Source organism: Saccopteryx leptura, chromosome 5, assembly GCF_036850995.1.
Source record: "Saccopteryx leptura isolate mSacLep1 chromosome 5, mSacLep1_pri_phased_curated, whole genome shotgun sequence".
NCBI lineage: Eukaryota > Metazoa > Chordata > Mammalia > Chiroptera > Emballonuridae > Saccopteryx > Saccopteryx leptura.
In genome coordinates, this window is record NC_089507.1 from 27,981,928 (window position 1) to 28,000,594 (window position 18,667).

Below are 18,667 nucleotides of genomic sequence, written 5' to 3' on the forward strand. Positions count from 1 at the left end.
GCGATGACTGTTGCTGCTGTGGATGTAACATTGAATACAATTGCTTCCTGAAATCACAGCAGGGGCAGCCTGAAGACAAAAGCTAGCTAGCTGAAGACGGCAGAGAAGAGAGGAAAGAACCTGGATGATTGATGACATGCATTTTTGAATTAACCAACCCTGGAAACCCTACTCAGAATTTCTGTTAGGTAAGGTAATAAATCTTATCATTTTAGGATATTTTGACTAGGGCCTGCTGTAATTTGAAGATGAGAGTATCTTAACTAATAACCAAAAAAACAATATTCTTCTAGGAAGCAACAATATTATCTCCATATTTTCTTTTGGTAATAGCCTTAACTCTCAGGGGGTGGAAAATAATTCTTCCAGCAGATTTTATGAAGTATTATTTTTTGCCAAAATGTTCTGTTTTCCCCCAAGTTCGAGCATGCCCACTTCTTGTCCTTCAAATCACAGATGTCACCTCACTTCCCAGTCTTTACTATAAAGTAAAGGATGGCTAGTTTACAGAGATTTTTTTTTTTAATGTGTCATTTGGTAGTCATACTTCTAGGGCAATCTGATAACGTATCTTATTTAGATTTTTAAAATGTAAGAACTTACTTCCATGCATCCTAAAGTCACCATCCACCAGAATAACACCAATAGTTGGAGATTATTAAGAAAGATGTAGACAGGAAAAAAAAAATAGACTTTAACAGATACTATCAGCCAGTGACTTCTCAGCAGGAAGCGCGGAGCCTGCCAATGACACGCTTATCTCACCCTACTGTGTCGAGGGCTATAACTAGTGGGATGCGCGTTCTAGCTCCTCTGCCAGATTGCAGTCTCTGTGGGCAGAGAGCAGGCCAACTCTATCTTTGAATGCTTGCTGGTATCTGTTAAAGTCTATTATTTTAATAAATAAGTGAAATTAGCTTCCAGAAAGCTGACACGATTTAGCAGAACTTGAAGCCTAATTTATGCCTTTTGTGAGCCAAGTTCCCACTGATTTCCAAGTCTTTTGTCTGAACATAATAAGGGATGTGCAAGGAAATAATAACTTGGCTTCGCAGAAATTGTATCATGCCCATACCTCATGGAGTGTGACACCACTAAACTCCTGCTGAGTATTTCAAACCTGAGCCTGACTCACCTATTAATCAGGGATACACAGACAAGAACAAGTCAGGCTAGCAGAATCCTCGAGTCTGGAAGTCTACTCAGCTAAGCAATTGTAACCAAATAATGATGTCAGGAGATTAAAGTCCACCTTAACTCTGGGATGGTATCTTTATATTTTTCAATAAGAAAACAGTCTTCTTATCTCTATGTACTTTTCTTGCAATTAATCACTATAATTATTCCTGACACCGATGATAGCTATAAAAATACGAAAGCCAAAAGAATCAGAGGACACATTTTGCCATTAAGGTTAAATGACAAAGTTTCACTTAATATTTCACTTAAATTCATTTTATTTTAGTATCTTTGAATTTTTTTTAAACATCCTCGGTGCCAAAAAAGGACATGACATATAAATCCAAACAAGATGTATAAACAAACATCCCAGGCCCTCTGAAGGAACTTGCCAAAGACAAAGAATCCATCTGCCCAGGAAAACCCATCCAAACAGAATCTGCAATGTGAGTCGATGAGATAAAAGATTTTCACCCTTGACCCTGTTTCTGATTCCTCAAAATCAAAATCTTGGGCCACTGTAAGCTGTATGGTGATGGATAAACAAGAAGAGTAAGCATTCCCCTGCTATTTCCATGGGCTTCATCAGCTTGTTTCCTTGACTCATAATGGCTTCCTGAAAAAACAACAACTCTCGTTTCTTTGATCTCATGGGTCCAAAGAGTGTGCTTGAGCTAGTTGTTTGTTTGTTTTTTTTCATCAACCAATTAGCGTTTCTGCTATTTTCTATTGTGCATCCTCAACTTGACTCATATTTACCAGTTAACTCATTCCCAACATAAAATTATGAGTATTCTTCAAAAGGGTTTGGTCCAAATTGTCCAAGGGACTTCAGAAGGATAGTCTGAAGGTTAAGAGAAAAAAAAGGGGGAGGGGACAAATATTAGTTACACAAAAGTTTAGTTAAGTACTACATGAAGAGAATTAGTGGGAAAGAATTTTAAAAACCATTTATCAAACCCATGTCTTATAAAAATACTAAAAATCTTCCAAAAGTCACTGATTAAGGGCTTTATCCAATTCTGTTAAGCAATCAAGCCTCCATGATGTCCGGGAAGATGGTGTGGTTAGTGGTAATAAACGTCTCAGCCTAGGAGTCAGGAATCCTAGGCTTTTATCCAACTTCTGCCACCACGATATGTTTAGGTTATTCTTCACTTCCGTAAAATTAAAGTATGAGTAGTCACGCAAGTTTCTTTTGGTTATAACATTCCCTGATTCTCGTCGAGAGACACAGAAGCTGGACCTTCACTCAAAAAATACTTATTGAACATCTATTAAATGCTAGGCCACAAATCTTCTGAATGTGGATTCTTTCCATTATGCTCCCCAAGTTCCCTCTGAATGCCTCTACGATGTTACTTGACGCTCTTGGAATGAAGAGTCCCCTAATCTGATTTCTCCACTGACTGCATGTTCTTTCTGCCAATGAGTAGCAGACTTCTTGGCACAAGCATTTGCTGAATGCACAAATGCCAGGCTGAGCATCCCAGAATGAGGACCAGAATCAGGCATAGTAATATCCAGTAATATTCCATTGAAACAATTACGTGATTACATTATAGTCTAGTCAGAAATGTCTGAGCCGAGAGCAGACCCTGACTGCACTGAGACCTAGCTACTAAGACCAGCCTCTCTTTAGCCCTAAAAAAACCCAAACAAACACATCCTTGGTGCTTAGTTTCCAGTTAGATATACTGAGCCACCTATGCTGGATTCCTGCAGTTGCCTTTTCAGATCTGCTTTCCACTGTTTTTCCACCCTGCTTGGTCCTCTAGGGGGTCAATCTATAGGAACTGCCCTGACCAGGTTTCAATGTCCTATGGCTCTGGCTGAGACGGCCTGTGGGAAGTACTAGCACAGAGGGGAAAGGGAGAACAGCCACGTTGGGATGCCTATAGTCTCTCTCCACGGCAGCCACAGGCTGTGGTGTCCCCTGAGGGTCATAGCTCCTGTCAGCTGCCCTCCTCACATACTCCAGCTGTGTGTGTGTGTGCACGGGTCTGTCTCTCTGGGTTCCTTTAGTCTTAGGGACAGTAGCAGTGCCCCCACTTACCAGTCCAACGGAGTCACATTCTCCTTTTGGTTTTCCCACTTCCTAGCTTAATAGACCCTTTATTAAACTCCCCACAAATTATTCAGTTTGAGTATACCATCAATTTCCTACCAGGATTTTGATAACTGCACAAGTATTATGAAGAATAAATAATCTAACCTATCACCACCAAGCACAAAAGGATACAAATAAATGCTAGTTTCCCTCCTCTTCCCTCTTACAATTTTAATAGCCCCTACAATGGCTATCAATTGTGCCTTTAACATAATATCTACTTAATAAATACTTGTTGAATGAATGAAAAAAAAAATTTTCTAAGAGAACTCTGACCACAGTTTTGAATTCAAATACATGTAAAACAATGTGCATTAGTCTAGAATTAATTATCAGATGTTAAATTTAGAGAAGTTTTTCATTTTAGTAATTAAGGGGTCAATGGATAGCTCTGCTTTATAGATTTACATTCTCTCTTCTCATGTTCCCAATGAAACAATCAGCCTGCTAGAATTAGGACTCAACCCCAGGAAACAGTACCAAGGGATGAGCTGACATCTCCGGGGCACATGTTGTTTAACAGACAAGAGATTAGTTTACTGGTCCTTCCTACACCTTGGAGAAAAAAGTAATTCTTTTTCATGTCGTCTAACTCATAAGAGCTGATTTTGCAAGTTCATCACTTTCCATTTCCTACACTCAAATAGAAACATAGTTTGAAATACACTTTACCTCCTTGGATCTCTTCATGTTTATAATGAATAAAGTAAAACCATCCTTAAAGCCAAACCAACACTCACCGTGTAGACTGCTTGTGCTGTTGCATCGTGGGAGGAACTTCTAGTTCTGGTATTGGGGAAAGCCCTTCCTTGAACTGAGTCGAGGGCTGCCTCCGCGCGGGCCCTACAATTTAAGAAGGAGAGCTGTTTTAGTCTATCTTTAGTCAATAACAATGCACAGACTGACACAATATTCTCTAATATAGTAGGAGAACCAAGCCCTCCATCTAGAGAGGATTTTGGCAGTTTCCACCACTCACTAAATTTCCTGCCTACAACTCTGATACCTTTAACCCATTTCTCCCAACTCTATCTTTCCTTTCATCATTTCTCTGCTCCCACGCCCTGGGGAAAAGACCTGCAGTACAGTTAAAAAGGAGCAAACTAGAGAAAAAAAAACAAAACTAAATACATTGTCAAGTAGCAAGAAAAGAATTTTTGTTTGGAAACTGACTGAAAGCGTTTTCTCTTGTATATTGTTGGAATATGTCCTTAAGAAGAATATTTATGATGTTTTTATTACAGAGAGACAATTTAACCAAGAAGCAAAGTTACAAATTAGATGATTTCTAGTCAGTCTTTTTAAGTGACTCTGTCAAATTCTTCTAATATTATCTTCAGCTGACTTCAAGGTAGAAGATGAAATGTCATGTCTACAACATAATGGTATCTCTTTTATTCCACTGAGGTCCAGAGTCTTGCTTTTCTAGTTTTTATACTGAAATTTCAGTTCTACATAATACATGTGGGTTTTGCTTCACAGATGTCTCTGCTTTTTATACAAAGTCCTGAATGTAAATGGAAATGAGGTGACCTATAATGTAAAGAGAAGTAGGTAGGTGCTTCTTAAGAAGATAAATCAAAAAGGAGGATTTCAGCGTCATCAAGAATATAATGCCTCTTATCCAAGAAGGTGATTAAACACGGGTATAGTTGACCAAAAGAGAAATACAACCAAACTTCCTTGTGGAATTTTCTTCTTTTAATTAGAAAAAAAAATTTTTTACTATGAAAAACTTAATTTTTTTATTTAATTTTTTAAATAAAGAATATATTCAAATGATTAAAACTTTTTTTTATTCATTGAGAGAAGGGGAGACAGAGACAGATTCCTGCATATGCCCCAACCAGGACCCACCCAGCAAGCCCACTAGGGGGCGATGCTCTGCCCATATGGGGCATTGCTCCATTGCTCAGCAACCGAGCTCTCCTTAGCACCTGAAGCAGAAGCCATGGAGCCACCCTCAGCGCCCAGGTCTAACTCACTTCAATCAAGCTATGGTTGCAGGAGGAGAAGAGAGAGAGAGAGAGAGAGCAAAGAGGGCAAGGGGTAGAGAAGCAGATGGGGGCTTCTCCTGTGTGCCCTGACCAGGAATCAAACCCGGGACATCCACATGCCTGGCCGATGTTCTACCACTGAGTCAACCAGCCAGGGCCTATTAAAACTTTTTAAACTAAGAAGGGATGTTCAGTGAAATGTCTCCTTGTTACCCCGTATCCCAGACAATCGCTTTGCAACATAGTACATACTTTCTTTCCTTCTCCCCTTCCTCTGCCACCAGCAACCAAGATTATTTATTTTTTGTTTATTGATAAAATTGATAGATAGATAGATAGATAGATAGATTTATACTTTTATACATATGTATATGTTACTTTTGTCATTCATTCTTTACACAATTTGGTAGCATACTATGCACACACATACTTAAGGATAGATATATCTTAGAGATCTTTTCACATAAGCACTTTCTCATAAGCACTTTCTCATTCCTTTTTACAACTTCCTGGCAGTCCCTAGACTTGATCTATCATCATGCCTTTAAACAGCCTCCTATTTAGATTGTGTCTAATTTTTACATTGTGAATATACTAGCAATAAACATTGTACATATATCATGTCTTCCCCACGTAAGTAAATCTATAGGACAAATTAATATAACTAGAACTCCTGGCTCGAAGGGCTTATACATTTTAACTTTGATAGCCTGTTCACAGATGTCCAAGTTGCTTCTGATGCACATTAAAGCTTCAGAAAGAACTTACCATGCAAATAATTGTCTAGACAATTAGGTTAAAAGATCAGAAAAGCCTATTAATGAAACTAAGTAATTACTGAAGAAAATTAACAGAGCTCCTTTAGTCTGAAAGCCAAACTGCTTACCATTTGCTTATTCACCATTTTGGTTTGCTGAAATATCATAATATGGTCTAATCATATTTCACTGCAGAAAGCTTTTATCTGTCAAAATTATGACTAGCTAGTCCAAAGTAACTCTCTAGTGGGGCACTATACTCTGTTTCTTCTAGTATCCAGCATCATGTAACTTATATGCTAATAACAAAACTTCTGAAAAATTAATAAAAAGGCAAAAAAGGAAAATGTATGTTATTTTAATAACTTCTTCAGAATAGTTAAAATGAGTAAATTTTTTTTAGTTCCACACTGGAAAATAGAATCTCTTTCAAATAATATTAATTCACCAATACTAGTTAAAGCAGTAGAAGCAGCCAAATTTTTTTTAAAACTTCACAGAAGTCTTTTCATGAATTTGTCAAATCTCTGAAGCAAACATTTCTTTGACTTTTTTTTTTCTAGGAACTGCAGAAGAGCCTAAAAAAATAAAAAGAAGCCCAGTTGGAGTTTTGACCTGGCTGAATTAGTGAACAAAATGGGTTTCCAGCAGTAGAAACTTTGATTAAAAATAAAACGCCATGCCTTATGTTCTCGAAGAAAACCCGTCACACTGCCCATCACAATGTCCAGGTTGCCATCTGATCGTTTTTTTAAAAAAGATTTCTATCACTTTTCAAAAGTTTTTTTATATGTATAACATCTGGAATCTAACCTCAGCTCATCCTTCCAAGGTAATTTCTGGTTCCCGCGGAGCAGCAGACACTCGCAAGGTGTGTGCTTCACTTTGCTCCTGACGGTTCTCGTGTCAAAGACAAGGCACATCTCCCACCGTGAGGGCACATCTAAAACTTCCTCATCCTCCCAGGCTCTCTTAGCTGCTCAGGAAATCTACCCCATTGATTTTTTTATACTCTCAGCTCCAAAACGACTTGTTCAACTATATTTTATTTGGTTGTTACATTGGCAAGTCAAAATATCTAAAAACAACGTGAAACAAGGAGTTGTCAGCGAGATTAGGTGTCCATACAACAGGGGACCCTCTGTGACCTCGACTTCCCCGAGAGTGAATTTATCCAGTTGTGCTGCAGTTGCTTATTTGTCTGCCTTCTTATGTACAAAGAGTGTATTTTAGGCACGTGCATTCCCCAGAGGCCGCCTTGGAGCATGACACACAGTGGGTCCTCAGTAGAGACGCGGTGAATGGCTGAAAGAATGTCATTTCATGTCTTTGTGCCTCATATTTCTTGATAAAAGAGTACGGTTAGAAGCAGAACAAGCAGTCAACTGGGATGCCACCTAGGAATTTGGAGATAAGGAAAATAAGATTGTCCTCTGAGAGTTGATCCATCAAATCAACCCATAATCAGAGCAGAAAGACAGTCATCTTCAGAAATGACCCTCAGGGCAACGTCTGTTAAATGTTAAAATTGCTTCATTAAATGAGCCAACTACTCTACTTTGAGGAAGACGGCCCCTCCAGCTATGTTGGCAAAGGCATCCACAGTAAGGGCCACCAAACAAGCCTTGGCTGTGGTTTGACTTCCCGTGTGCTTCTATCTAAGGAGAGAGGACACATGTGCTTGCTGTCAGAAACGCTTTGGCACAGATTCCTCCCAATTGTGTTACTATTTGTCAATTAATACATTGGCCTCTTGATTTTGGAAACCTATTGATGGGAGAAGGATTACACAATGGGTCCTTCTTGGTGTCCACAGCTGCAGGAAGCTGAGCCCACAGGCCTGAAGGGAGGGTCCAGACAGGGTCAATGCACCCACATGGGGCACCTTGTGTGGCTTTGTGGGGCACAGCAACCAGGCAGCCTCAGCTGGCAAGGTCTAGCCTCACCCCACACACTTCGTATGAAAGTCCAACAGTGGTTACTGACACCTGAACTATTGAGGTCATGAACACTTCGGCAAAGCTAATGTGGCTGCCTTGAGGCTTAAAGGGGGAAAATGAAGGTAAGAGTAAAGTGAGTAGTACAGGTGTATTTTGATGTACTTTGAAAAGTAGAAAGCTCTGTGACCTACAAAACAATATTTTTACCAGCATCTTTTTAAGCCCACTCAAGGGGTTCACTCAGAATTTAGCGGGACCTGCTCAGCAGGAGAAGGGTAAGGACAGCTAACCTTAGAAATGGTGGCCTCAGGGTGTCCTGTCTCTCCGTCATCTTCAGGAGAGTCAGCCATGCCCCTCCGTGGAGGCAGTGGCAATAAATGTCTAAACTGCTACCCACAAAGTACTTGGTTGCCTCATAAGAGCTTCTCCAAAAATACAGGAATTCAAGTTAATCTTCACAGATGACTGTGGTCAAGATGGATGTGTAAATTTTCAGATGGTGTGATGGTTCTTTCTATGTTCTCTAATCTGGCTTCAGAAAACCTTCCAGTCTTAATGACTTCTTCCTGTTGCTACAGCAATGCAGAACTTCAATATTGCATTACATCATTCTATCCTTTCCATCACATAGAGAACATTGGCACTTTTGTACGAGACCAAGATAGCTAGTAGCCTTTCAGGGTTAATAGAACCAATCATGGTAGCTCAAAATAGATGTCCATTGTTCAAGGTGCCAACTCTCGACTATGTACAGAGCTCCATCTGTTATCATTAACAGCAATCCTAAAACTACTCATCTGCTCCAAATCTGGCCAATGTGAAAATCAAATGAGGATGGTAGAATAAATTACTGCAAAATTACTAGAATTAACAGCTAAAGCTGAAAAATAAAGTCCTTCAACAAATATTCTGAGCCACTGACACTGTTTTCAGTTCATTCACCCTACAGATATCCTTAATACTCCAAGGAATGAAACTGATGAAGTGTTGATCCATTTTCATTTCATTATTTTGGATAGGTATTATCAAGAGTTATCATTTGGGAGGGGGTGGTATTTAAAAGGTCTTTGTGGCAGCCTCTCTTTCAACATACTCGATGTAGAGTTGTATTTACTTGATAAATATTTATTGGGCACCAACTATGTGCCCTTATTTGCACTATGCTATCAGCTGGGCATGTGGTGATGAGTAATATATGATGGTGTCCCTGACCTCAATGAGCTACCTGGCTGATGGAAGAGACATCAATCAAATAATAACACAAAAATATCAAATAGCAAGATTAATAAATATACCACAAAGAGAGGTTTGTGGTGTTATGGGGGTGTGTAGTAAGAGGAATTGACCTAATCTGGGAGGTGTCAGCTTCAGACAAGGTTGGAGTTTCCTAGACAAAGGCAGGGTGGAAGGAGGGGAGGTGGTAGGGGGTGGCGAGGAAAGCAGGATGGTTCAGGCAGGCAGAGTCCGTTCAAAGGTGGAGAAAATGTCTATCTGTCTATCTGCATATGTTTTATCATCAGTTCTTTCATACCTGGCATAAATGGCTGTCACATAAAGGCACTCAATGAGTGAGTAAAATGTCACCCTATTCTGCCTATAATTCTTCACACTTATGAATTTCTTCCTGCGTATAGTCACCTTCTGCATTTTGATCCATTCTGTAACAAGCAGATATCTATAACCTTTACTGTTTTATGAACTCAAATCTGTATTTTAAGAGTCATAAATATCATAGTTTAAGCAAGTAAAAATTGAATTTCCATGTTATCTTGCTTGGTTGTTAGACGTCAGGCACTAGTAATTTATCTTTTCTTCTGGAGGAAATTGAAACCTGCTCAGTCTTTATGATACTGGCCGTAAGCATGTTGCAAATTACAATTTTACAGTGCCATTAGTTTTATTTGGGGGTAATACAAATGACTGGGTTGGCCACTTTTGGCACGCAGTAATTCTCTTTCACTATAAAGTTTCATTTTCTTTCCTTCATGGTCTCGACAAACTCATCTACATTAAAACTTTGTGAATGACTCACATGTCTCATATCTCATACAAGCTTCTACAACCCTCTAGAGGAAATATCTCAGTTTCCAATGTTAAATGTTAAAGAGCATAAAGAGTTTTGATCTGTGGCTTGAACCACAGAGGTAAACTCTGCCGCTCTCCATGGCCATTGGGGTGCTAGAAAGTGCATCCATTGGCCAGAACTGAGTTGATCCCTGATCTGCTAGGATGTGGCTTTGGCTCACTTAAACTCTCATAGCTTCAGTTGTCTCATCAGGGAAAAAAGCGAGGTTTTTATGAAATAAAGTAAAGTGTATATGAAAGAACGTGCATATAGGAGGTGCTTAGGAGTGTTTATAGTTTAACTGGTTTCCCTTCTCCTAAAGCAACTGGAAGAACTCTCCTGAACCGTGATGTGCACTCTCTGAAGGCAGTGACTGTGCTGCGGTATGTGCCACTGTGTCATCGACACTTAACATAATACCTGTTGCATGGTCAGTGTTCAGTAGATTGTGGTTGAATACTTGAAGGTGAAGAATTTCAAGTTTAAAAACTTTCAGTGGTTTTGATGGACATCGAGGGGACAGAGAAAATGATCACCGACATTGACTCATGTAGCAGGGGAGGGGAAGCTGTAACCCCAGAAACAGTGCTGTAGGTATTTCTTTACTGGCTGTCCAGCATGTGGGTATCTCAAGTGGACTCTCAAGTGTGCAGGAAGACAGAGTGCGGAGCCTCCCACTCCCGGCATCCACGCCTACGCTCAGTCAATCAGACGCTCCCCCTTGAGACTTGCAATCTAGGAAGAGATGCAGAATTGCCAGGTGGTCTAAGGGTAGCTCTGGCAGCTCAGAGAAAGCATCCAATGGTGGTGACACCAACAGAGGCATTCTCACCAAGCCATTCCCGTACTGTGACTTCAGATGTATTCTTAGCTGCCTGGCCTCTCTTCATTCCTCTTTATTTTCCAAGTTCAGATTCCCTAATCTTCCTGCTGCTTCTATTGGTTCCTTATTGGTTTTCCAATAAATTTCTTTTCTGCCAAGTTAGCCATGTTGGTTTCCATTGTTTGCATCCAATGATTTGGGGCCCAGTCTACTGTTTCTGCCCCTGGCCTTAATATCCCAATATGGTCAACTCATTAAGCATTGTTTCTAGGGATGCATTCGAAAGTTGCTTTTGCATAAATCTCAAAATCCTTTCTTCAAGGTGGTCAGTGTTGTTCATTACTCTTTGATATCCTTAGCAATTCTCTAAAGTGTGTCATATGCTCTTTAATGAGGTCGAGTTATGTCCCTTCTGATCACTCTTTGTCTTTTTGTTTATTTCGCCTTTCCCAACCCCCAAGACTCATTTCTTGCTCATGCTTTTGTTGTCCATGAACTACTGTACATAGGGACAAGGATCCAAAGGTGAATAAGACAAAAATCATCACCTATGTAAAAATATTAGTCAAATAAGTGAAATGTAAAATAGAGTAATGCCAAGACAGGCAACATAGGCCACTGTGCTTCTCCAAGCAAGGAAGAAAGTACTAGGGGCGTATGAAAGCTTGGGATCTGATTCTGTACCACGTCTTTTGTGTGTGTGTGTGTGTGTGTGTGTGTATTTTTCTGAAGTTGGAAATGGGGAAGCAGTCAGATAGATTCCTGCATGTGCCCGACTGGGATCCACCCGGCACGCCCACCAGGGGGCGATGCTCTGCCCATCTGGCGCGTCACTCTATTGCAACCAGAGCCATTCTAGCACCTGAGGCAGAGGCCATAGAGCCATCCTCAGTGCCTGGGCCATCTTTGCTCCAATGGAGCCTTGGCTGCGGGAGGGGAAGAGAGAGACAGGGAGGAAGGAGAGGGGGAGGGGTGGAGAAGCAGATGGGCGCTTCTCCTGTGTGTCCTGGCCGGGAATCGAACCCAGGACTCCTGCACGCCAGGCCAACGCTCTACCACTGAGCCAACTGGCCAGGGCCATGTACCACGTCTTTTGCTACAGCCATGAGACTCAGGTACTACCTCCGTGTTTGCTGTGCCCCCGCCACATCACATGCCAGGCACTGCACAGTGCCAGGGTCTTGGTAATCTCTCCTTATTTCTCTGTCTGTCTGAGGCTGTAAGCTTATCTATAGCTCTGTGTGCACATGTGTAACAATACTTCCTTTGTAAGACATGAACAACCGGAGAGACATTCCGTAACGGACAGCCAAGAGTCGACAGCAAGCTGTTCTGCTGAATGTGACTACAGTCACTGCTCTCTTTGAACGACATTTTTTTTTTAAACTTGTGTTACTGCTTCTCTAGAGAACCACGCTGGCACATTTTTTTTTCTTACATTCTCACTGCTGCCTATAATCCATCATCACAAAGAGAGGCCTGAAAAACAGCACTTGGGAAGACATTACTTCCTTTCCATTCCTCTTTCAGAAAGAGCAACTTATAATGGGAGAAGGAAAAACTGCATTTAGGTTAAAGGAATATAAATAACAAGGAAGACTCTGCTTCTCTTTCCTCTTAAGATACTAAGCCTCAAAAAGGCTCTTCATTTAAAAAAAAAACAAAACAAAAAAAAACAGGCCACCATTCCTTGGCCTACTCTAAACATTAGTATTATATATCCGTTAATAAAGCCAGGGGCTTTTTAGTGAGAGCTATTAAAGGGAAAGAATATCTAAGCAGGTTTCTCTGGTGAATGAAAATCACAGGCTCATAAATACCATGAGTGAGGTTAGTCTTGTGGTTAGCTAGAACTTTAAATTTTTGATTCCCCAATTATCTATGCTGACAGGGGAACTACTGACTTTTTCTCAGACAAGGCTGCAGTACTCGAAATTAGGACTTGAAAAGAGAAAGGTTTGGGATTCCCTAAGGCAACCAGAAAGCCCTACAGAGCCAGTTAAAATATTCCTGGAGTGTGGACGTCAGGCACATACACAGGATAAGACGGACACCAGGGGAATCGCCATTTTCTCCCTTTAAAAATTAATTTTGCCGTTGGAAACAACCCTGTGATTTTTATTTCATTAACCAAATGAGATTGTCGCTGACCACCCAAAATTTCCATCAGCTTTCCCCACCATTAGTTAGTAGTATCCAATGACTATTTAGCTAATTTCATAGGTTAATAATTTTACTGCTATTGCTGAGAATAGAAAATCTAATTTTTTTTAAAAAGTGAGCTCTGTAAGTATACCCAATCCAATTTTTCCTCAGGCCACGAGGCTGAGTACCTGCTAATGTAAATAGCTAAGAAAAACCTCAGAAGCATAGTCCTCAATGAAATATTGTGCAAATCTTCACATGGCTACAGATGTAGCTGCAATGGGGGCTCAGGATTTCTTCAGTTTCCTTTATTTTAAGCGAGAAGAAGGGAGATAGTGAGGCAGACTCCTGAATGCACCCCAACTGGGATCCACCCAGCAACCTCATCATGGGCCAATGCTTTAGTAACAAGCTATTTTTAGCACCAGAGGTTGATGCGCTCCTCAGTGCCCAGTGCTATGCTCTAAGCAGCCAATGGCTACAGGAGGAGAAGAAGGAGAGAAGGGGGAGAGGGAGGAGGGGAGAAGCAGGTGGTCATTTCTCCTGTGTTCCCTGACTGGAAATTGAACCCAGGACATCCATACACTGGACTGACACTCTATCCCCTGAGCCATCAGCCAGGCCAATTTTCTTTTATTTTTGAACATGGTTTACACACCAGACATGAAGTTTCCTTATGTAACATCTCACAAACTACAAAGAAGTCTGTTCACTGGCTGTACATGAGGAGCTATAGTAATATCACTCATAATTCTGTGCTTTTCAAAGACTCAGGATATTGCCTGACCAGGCAGTGGCACTGTGGATAGAGCGTCAGACTGGGACATGAAGTACCAGGTTCAAAACCCTGAAGTCGCCGGCTTGAGCATGGCTTATCCAGCCGGTTCAACAGCTTGAGCGCAGGGTCACTGGCTTGAGCGTGGGATCCTAGACATGACTCCATGGTCACTGGCTTGAGCCCAAAGGTCACTAGCTTGAACCCAAGGTCACTGGCTTGAGCAAGGATCACTCACTCTGCTGTAGCCCCCCCCCCCATCAAGACACAAATAAGAAAGCAATCATTGAACAACTTAAGGTGCTGCAACAAAGAATTGATGCTTCTCATCTCTCTCCCTTCTGTCTGTCCTTATCTGTCCCTCTCTCTGACTCTCTCTCTGTCTCTGTCAAAAAAAAAAAAAAAAAAGACTCAAGGATATTATTTCTCCCTGATGAAGAGGTGAAATGTCCTTTGCCCATGCCCTAGTCTTCCTCTTTCTTTTTAATACGACTTGACAGCTTGAATTGAAGGAGGCTTCACAATTTGGAGAAGGAACCACAGCATCTGTGCTAACAGCCCCCTTGCAGCTCTAATTAGGATTCCCTTATTCCACCTCTATTTCTTGGGCGAGGACAGAGAACTTTTTAATTGGGGCTCTTAGAAATTCTCTTTACACAATGACACCCTCTGCTAAGTAAAGGCTCCAGCAAAAGCCGTGCCCACTCTGCAATTACTCCTTGCAATTCTGAGAAATAATGATAACTTGTCTCATTTAAAAATAAATCTGAGACTTATTCCTGATTGCTTTTTAGCTCTGCCTACCCATGTGAATTTCTTCTTGCCAACTGAGCAAACTTTCCATTATTTAAGGAGGTAGTTTTGATTGTAACTGTCCCCTGATAATCAGACATATTAAACTTGATATCATTTGCCCGCAGTTCCTTTCTCCCAGATACCAGGCTAATTTAAATGAGCTCAGATTTCATGATCTTGAGTTTACATTGAAATGGTGAAGCTTTGGAATTTCCTAAGCAGTGTGCCGTTTGCCTGTGACAGAGCTCACCTGAAATCACCTGCATATTCAATGTTTGAAGTTCCTCAGAATCACTTCTTAAGAGAAGAGATGAAGGTTTGTATTTATAGCCTATTCCAAGAAAAGAAAGCAAATATTTAGATGGTAAACAAGCGCATTCTTAAAATATATCCCTCATGTTGATCCCAAGGAGTACCAAGGAAAATGGGCTATTCACACCACAGTCTGGAGTAGCAAGACATTAAGAGCTTTTTCTTTGTTTTTCATTAACAAATACAGGTTCTTTCTAAAACCAGTGACTTCTCCACGGCCATAAATGCCACTATGCCATCTCCTCAGTGAAAATCCTAGCTCTTATATATAGAATACTATCTTATTTCTGTTATTATATATACATAGATATAATATACAAACTATTTAAGGTGTATTTGATATTTAATAATCTTTAATATCTTAACTGATGTGACATTTCCCATTACTGTTTATGCTTGGGTTTGTAAAGTAAGCCTTTGAAAACTGTTAAGCTTGTCGTATGGGTAGAGGTTCATAAGAACTTATGTCACTTCCATTATTCAACTCCTTCTGGATACATGTTCTTTCTGGTTTCTAGAGCTCTCTCTCTTTATATGTAATTATGGGGGGAAATGAATCTGAAAACTCAACACTAAGCAAGTTATGTTATTTGCAAGTAACATACATTTGTTTGTTTGTTTGTTTGTTTGTTTTTAACATACATTTATTTAAACTAATATAATTTTGAAAACTAGAAAGACCCTGGGTCTTAATGCTGACATTTTTTTTTAGCTGTATGACGTTGGACAAAGCACTTAACCTCTCAAAGGCTCAGGGGTTTCTTCATCTATAAAATAAAAATGATAGCACATACCCTGTTTTCATACTTTGAGAATCTTGTGAAAAGTTTGGTTATTCTACAAATATACAATATTGTGATTATTAACTAATGCATTAAGGGGCCTTATATACTAAGGTATCAAAGACAAAACTTGATATGAAACTGCTCTCAGAAATATCTGCAACAAATACTTGGTCGAAAGATGAATAGCACACTCACTCAGACCTAGAGGCAACCATTTGTTTGACTTACTGAAATGACTAACAGGCCTGCCTGGTAAAGAACATAAGAGCCTTGGGAAATAAATAACACAAGCAGCACAGTATCACTCTCCTTCATTGAGAATTGCCATGCGCAAGGCATCATGTTAAACTCCTCATATAATTTCTTTAGTTCAATCCTACTTCAGCCCTGTATGGCAATGGTGATTTGCCTTGTCTTACAGAGGTAAAAAGGGACACTCAGATATAAGAAGCAACTTGCTCAAAGTCACATAACTATTAAGTAGTAGTATTAAGATTCTAACATATCCTCCTACTTCCAAAGCCTATTCTCATGATACATTTTTCTCTTGTCTTTAAGAGAGCAGTTACTTTCGATCAGGCCTGATATTCATGGGAACACACTAGATGAGCCAGTATATAGCTGGGTACACACCAGCAGGGCAGATATATACATGGGAACATACAAGTAGGGCCAGATAGTTAACAGTTAGTGTCTATCCTGACAGGTGAACATGGTATTAGCTATGGAATATTTTTAGTATTGTCTCTACTTTCCTGATTTCTAGTTCCACATTTTAGTTCAACCCAGCCCAAACTCTACCAACACACTTACACTTGTTAACGATTGGCTCCCACTCACACACCTCACCTGGGGCCAGTCTGCTCAAAATCTCTAACTCTATTTTTATTTTATTTTTAATTTGTTAATTTTTTAGAGAGAAAGAGATGGGGAAATCAGGAAGCAGTAATAGTTGTTTGCCACACATGCCTTGACATGGGAAAACCCAGGGTTTCGAACCGGTGACCTCAGTGTTCCAGGTCAACACTTTATCCACTGCGCCACCACAGGTCAGGCAACATCTCTAACTCTAAATTCTTGATCACCACTCCCTATTCCTCTACCTCTCTTCTGCCCTCACTTCCACTAAGTTCCTGCTCAACCTTCATTCCATCAACTTGCTTTGGATTCACTCAGTGTTCCTTCTCCTCCTGTTCATTTGTCTAGGTAGAAAAAGGACACACGAAGCTTCTCAAATGTGACATTATGTCTTATCTTTGTTTATACTAATAAAATCACCACTTATATACAGTAGGTGCTCAGTAAATGATAAATTGAACCAATAAAAACAGAAAAAAATAACAATTAATTCTATAGATAAGATTAGGCATTCCCGGAAACTAAACGGATCTCCCCACATAACGGATTTATTTCTCAATACTTACTCTGCCACTTCGGCACCCGCCTATGGGCATGAAGTATTTTGTGGATAATGAGGATGAGAAAAAATATAAAAACTAATATTACTAAAACATACCAAATGATCTTCATGGAACAAGAGAAATCTGCAAAGAAAAAAAAATACTATAAAAACACAATAAAAGGATGCAATAGATAGGAGGCTATGTGCTGGTAGAGCTGGGTTCTACTACATATTCTGCCCTTAATTAAAAAGCTAAATAGTATATAACATCACTTCATGTGAATTTTTTCCCTGATATATTAAATGAGGGTATTAAACCAGGAAACTTAATCAGGTGGCTTCCAGGGGTCCCTTCAGTTCCAAAATTCTAGGGTTAACTTGACTATCATTTCTATCACTAGGTTAAGACCACAACATAGCCAAGCAGCCAAAAACTATATCCTCAAATCAACAAAGATGCATTGAGTATGAAGAGGATGGGGAAGAAAGGGAAAGAGACAAAAAGAAAGGGCTGGGCTGAGGAATAAGAAGTAAAAGAGACCAGGCCAGATGAACAATCAGAGTCCCTTTCTGCAGGGGCTCTCACAGCGATGCTCAGGTCAAGTGCGTGCATTAACTGAACATGGAGATTTCCCCCGCCTAAATTTAATGGAGATACAGGTAAAAACTTGCTCATTCAGATGACAGTGAATCAATATGAGGAGGATGGTCGCCATCCAGCAATAGCTTGGCATAATCAATCTCCTTTGGTTTCATCAAGACACACTGGCCAACCAACCCAGGAATCAGTGACTTAAATGAAGACGACCTTATCATGTCCAAGACACAACTGTCTACTGACTTTCTAAGCCATCTTCTGGACCTTCTTCCTTTGAACACAAAACATAGCTAGTGCTTATTCAACTTCACATGATATATAACTTGTTTATCCCCTTGGATGACTGTCCTCGTGGTGCTCATGATCTGGGTATCTCTTTCACAAGACCCCCTTCCGTGGATGGATATATATTACACAAACAGTCAACATTGTTAAGACTGAATGGAGAAAAGGTAGAAGTTGAGTGGGAGGGCAGCAGTCAGCCTCCCTAGTATCATTCCACGAACTGTCAGCTGCCAAACTTACTTTTCTCACTAAGCAAAAAAAAAAAAAAAAAAAAAAAAAAGGCATGCAGTTAACTGGAATAGATTTGCAACACCAGCAAGAGCCAAGGTGGGTCCAGTGACCAAGGTATCACTGGGCACTGAGCAAGCTATGAAAAAAGAACTATGCATTCACTAACTTAATATTGCAAGAGCGGAATGTTCACAACTGGAACCAAGCCAGCCAGTACTGCCCCCAAAGCATCAGCGTGAACACAGAAGAGTGTGTCTCCCCACATCTCATGCTGCACACATACCCCCATCCCGACAACCATGTAAGGAGAGAACCAAAGGGAAACAAATAAGAATCTGGGGGAAAAAAACTAAAGAGACAGTTTAAATTATTGTATCTGAGTGAATTTACCAGATTAGACTAAATTTAGTTTCATCCCCTAGGCCTAGCGGATAAGCCTTTTTAAAAAGATCACATTAATCTTTGCA

At 40.2% G+C, this 18,667-nt stretch overlaps 1 protein-coding gene across 5 annotated transcripts in view; it reads right to left on the reverse strand.

Moving 5' to 3' along the window:
• Positions 1-1,450: 1,450 nt before the first annotated feature.
• Positions 1,451-18,667, reverse strand: part of TMEM156 (transmembrane protein 156) — a 33,096-nt gene continuing 15,879 nt past the window's right edge. For 2 of the 5 annotated variants that reach the window (XM_066385113.1, XM_066385110.1), the window contains exons 4-7: positions 17,109-17,228; positions 14,838-14,918; positions 4,030-4,132; positions 1,451-2,023 (exon numbers count right to left, since the gene is read on the reverse strand). In XM_066385113.1, coding sequence (XP_066241210.1) covers positions 2,011-2,023; positions 4,030-4,132; positions 14,838-14,918; positions 17,109-17,228 — 317 coding nt within the window. In that variant the 3' untranslated portion in view covers positions 1,451-2,010. The remainder of the gene's footprint in view (positions 2,024-4,029; positions 4,133-14,837; positions 14,919-17,108; positions 17,229-18,667) is intronic. The other 3 variants (XR_010751547.1, XM_066385111.1, XM_066385112.1) reach the window with 3 other exon arrangements.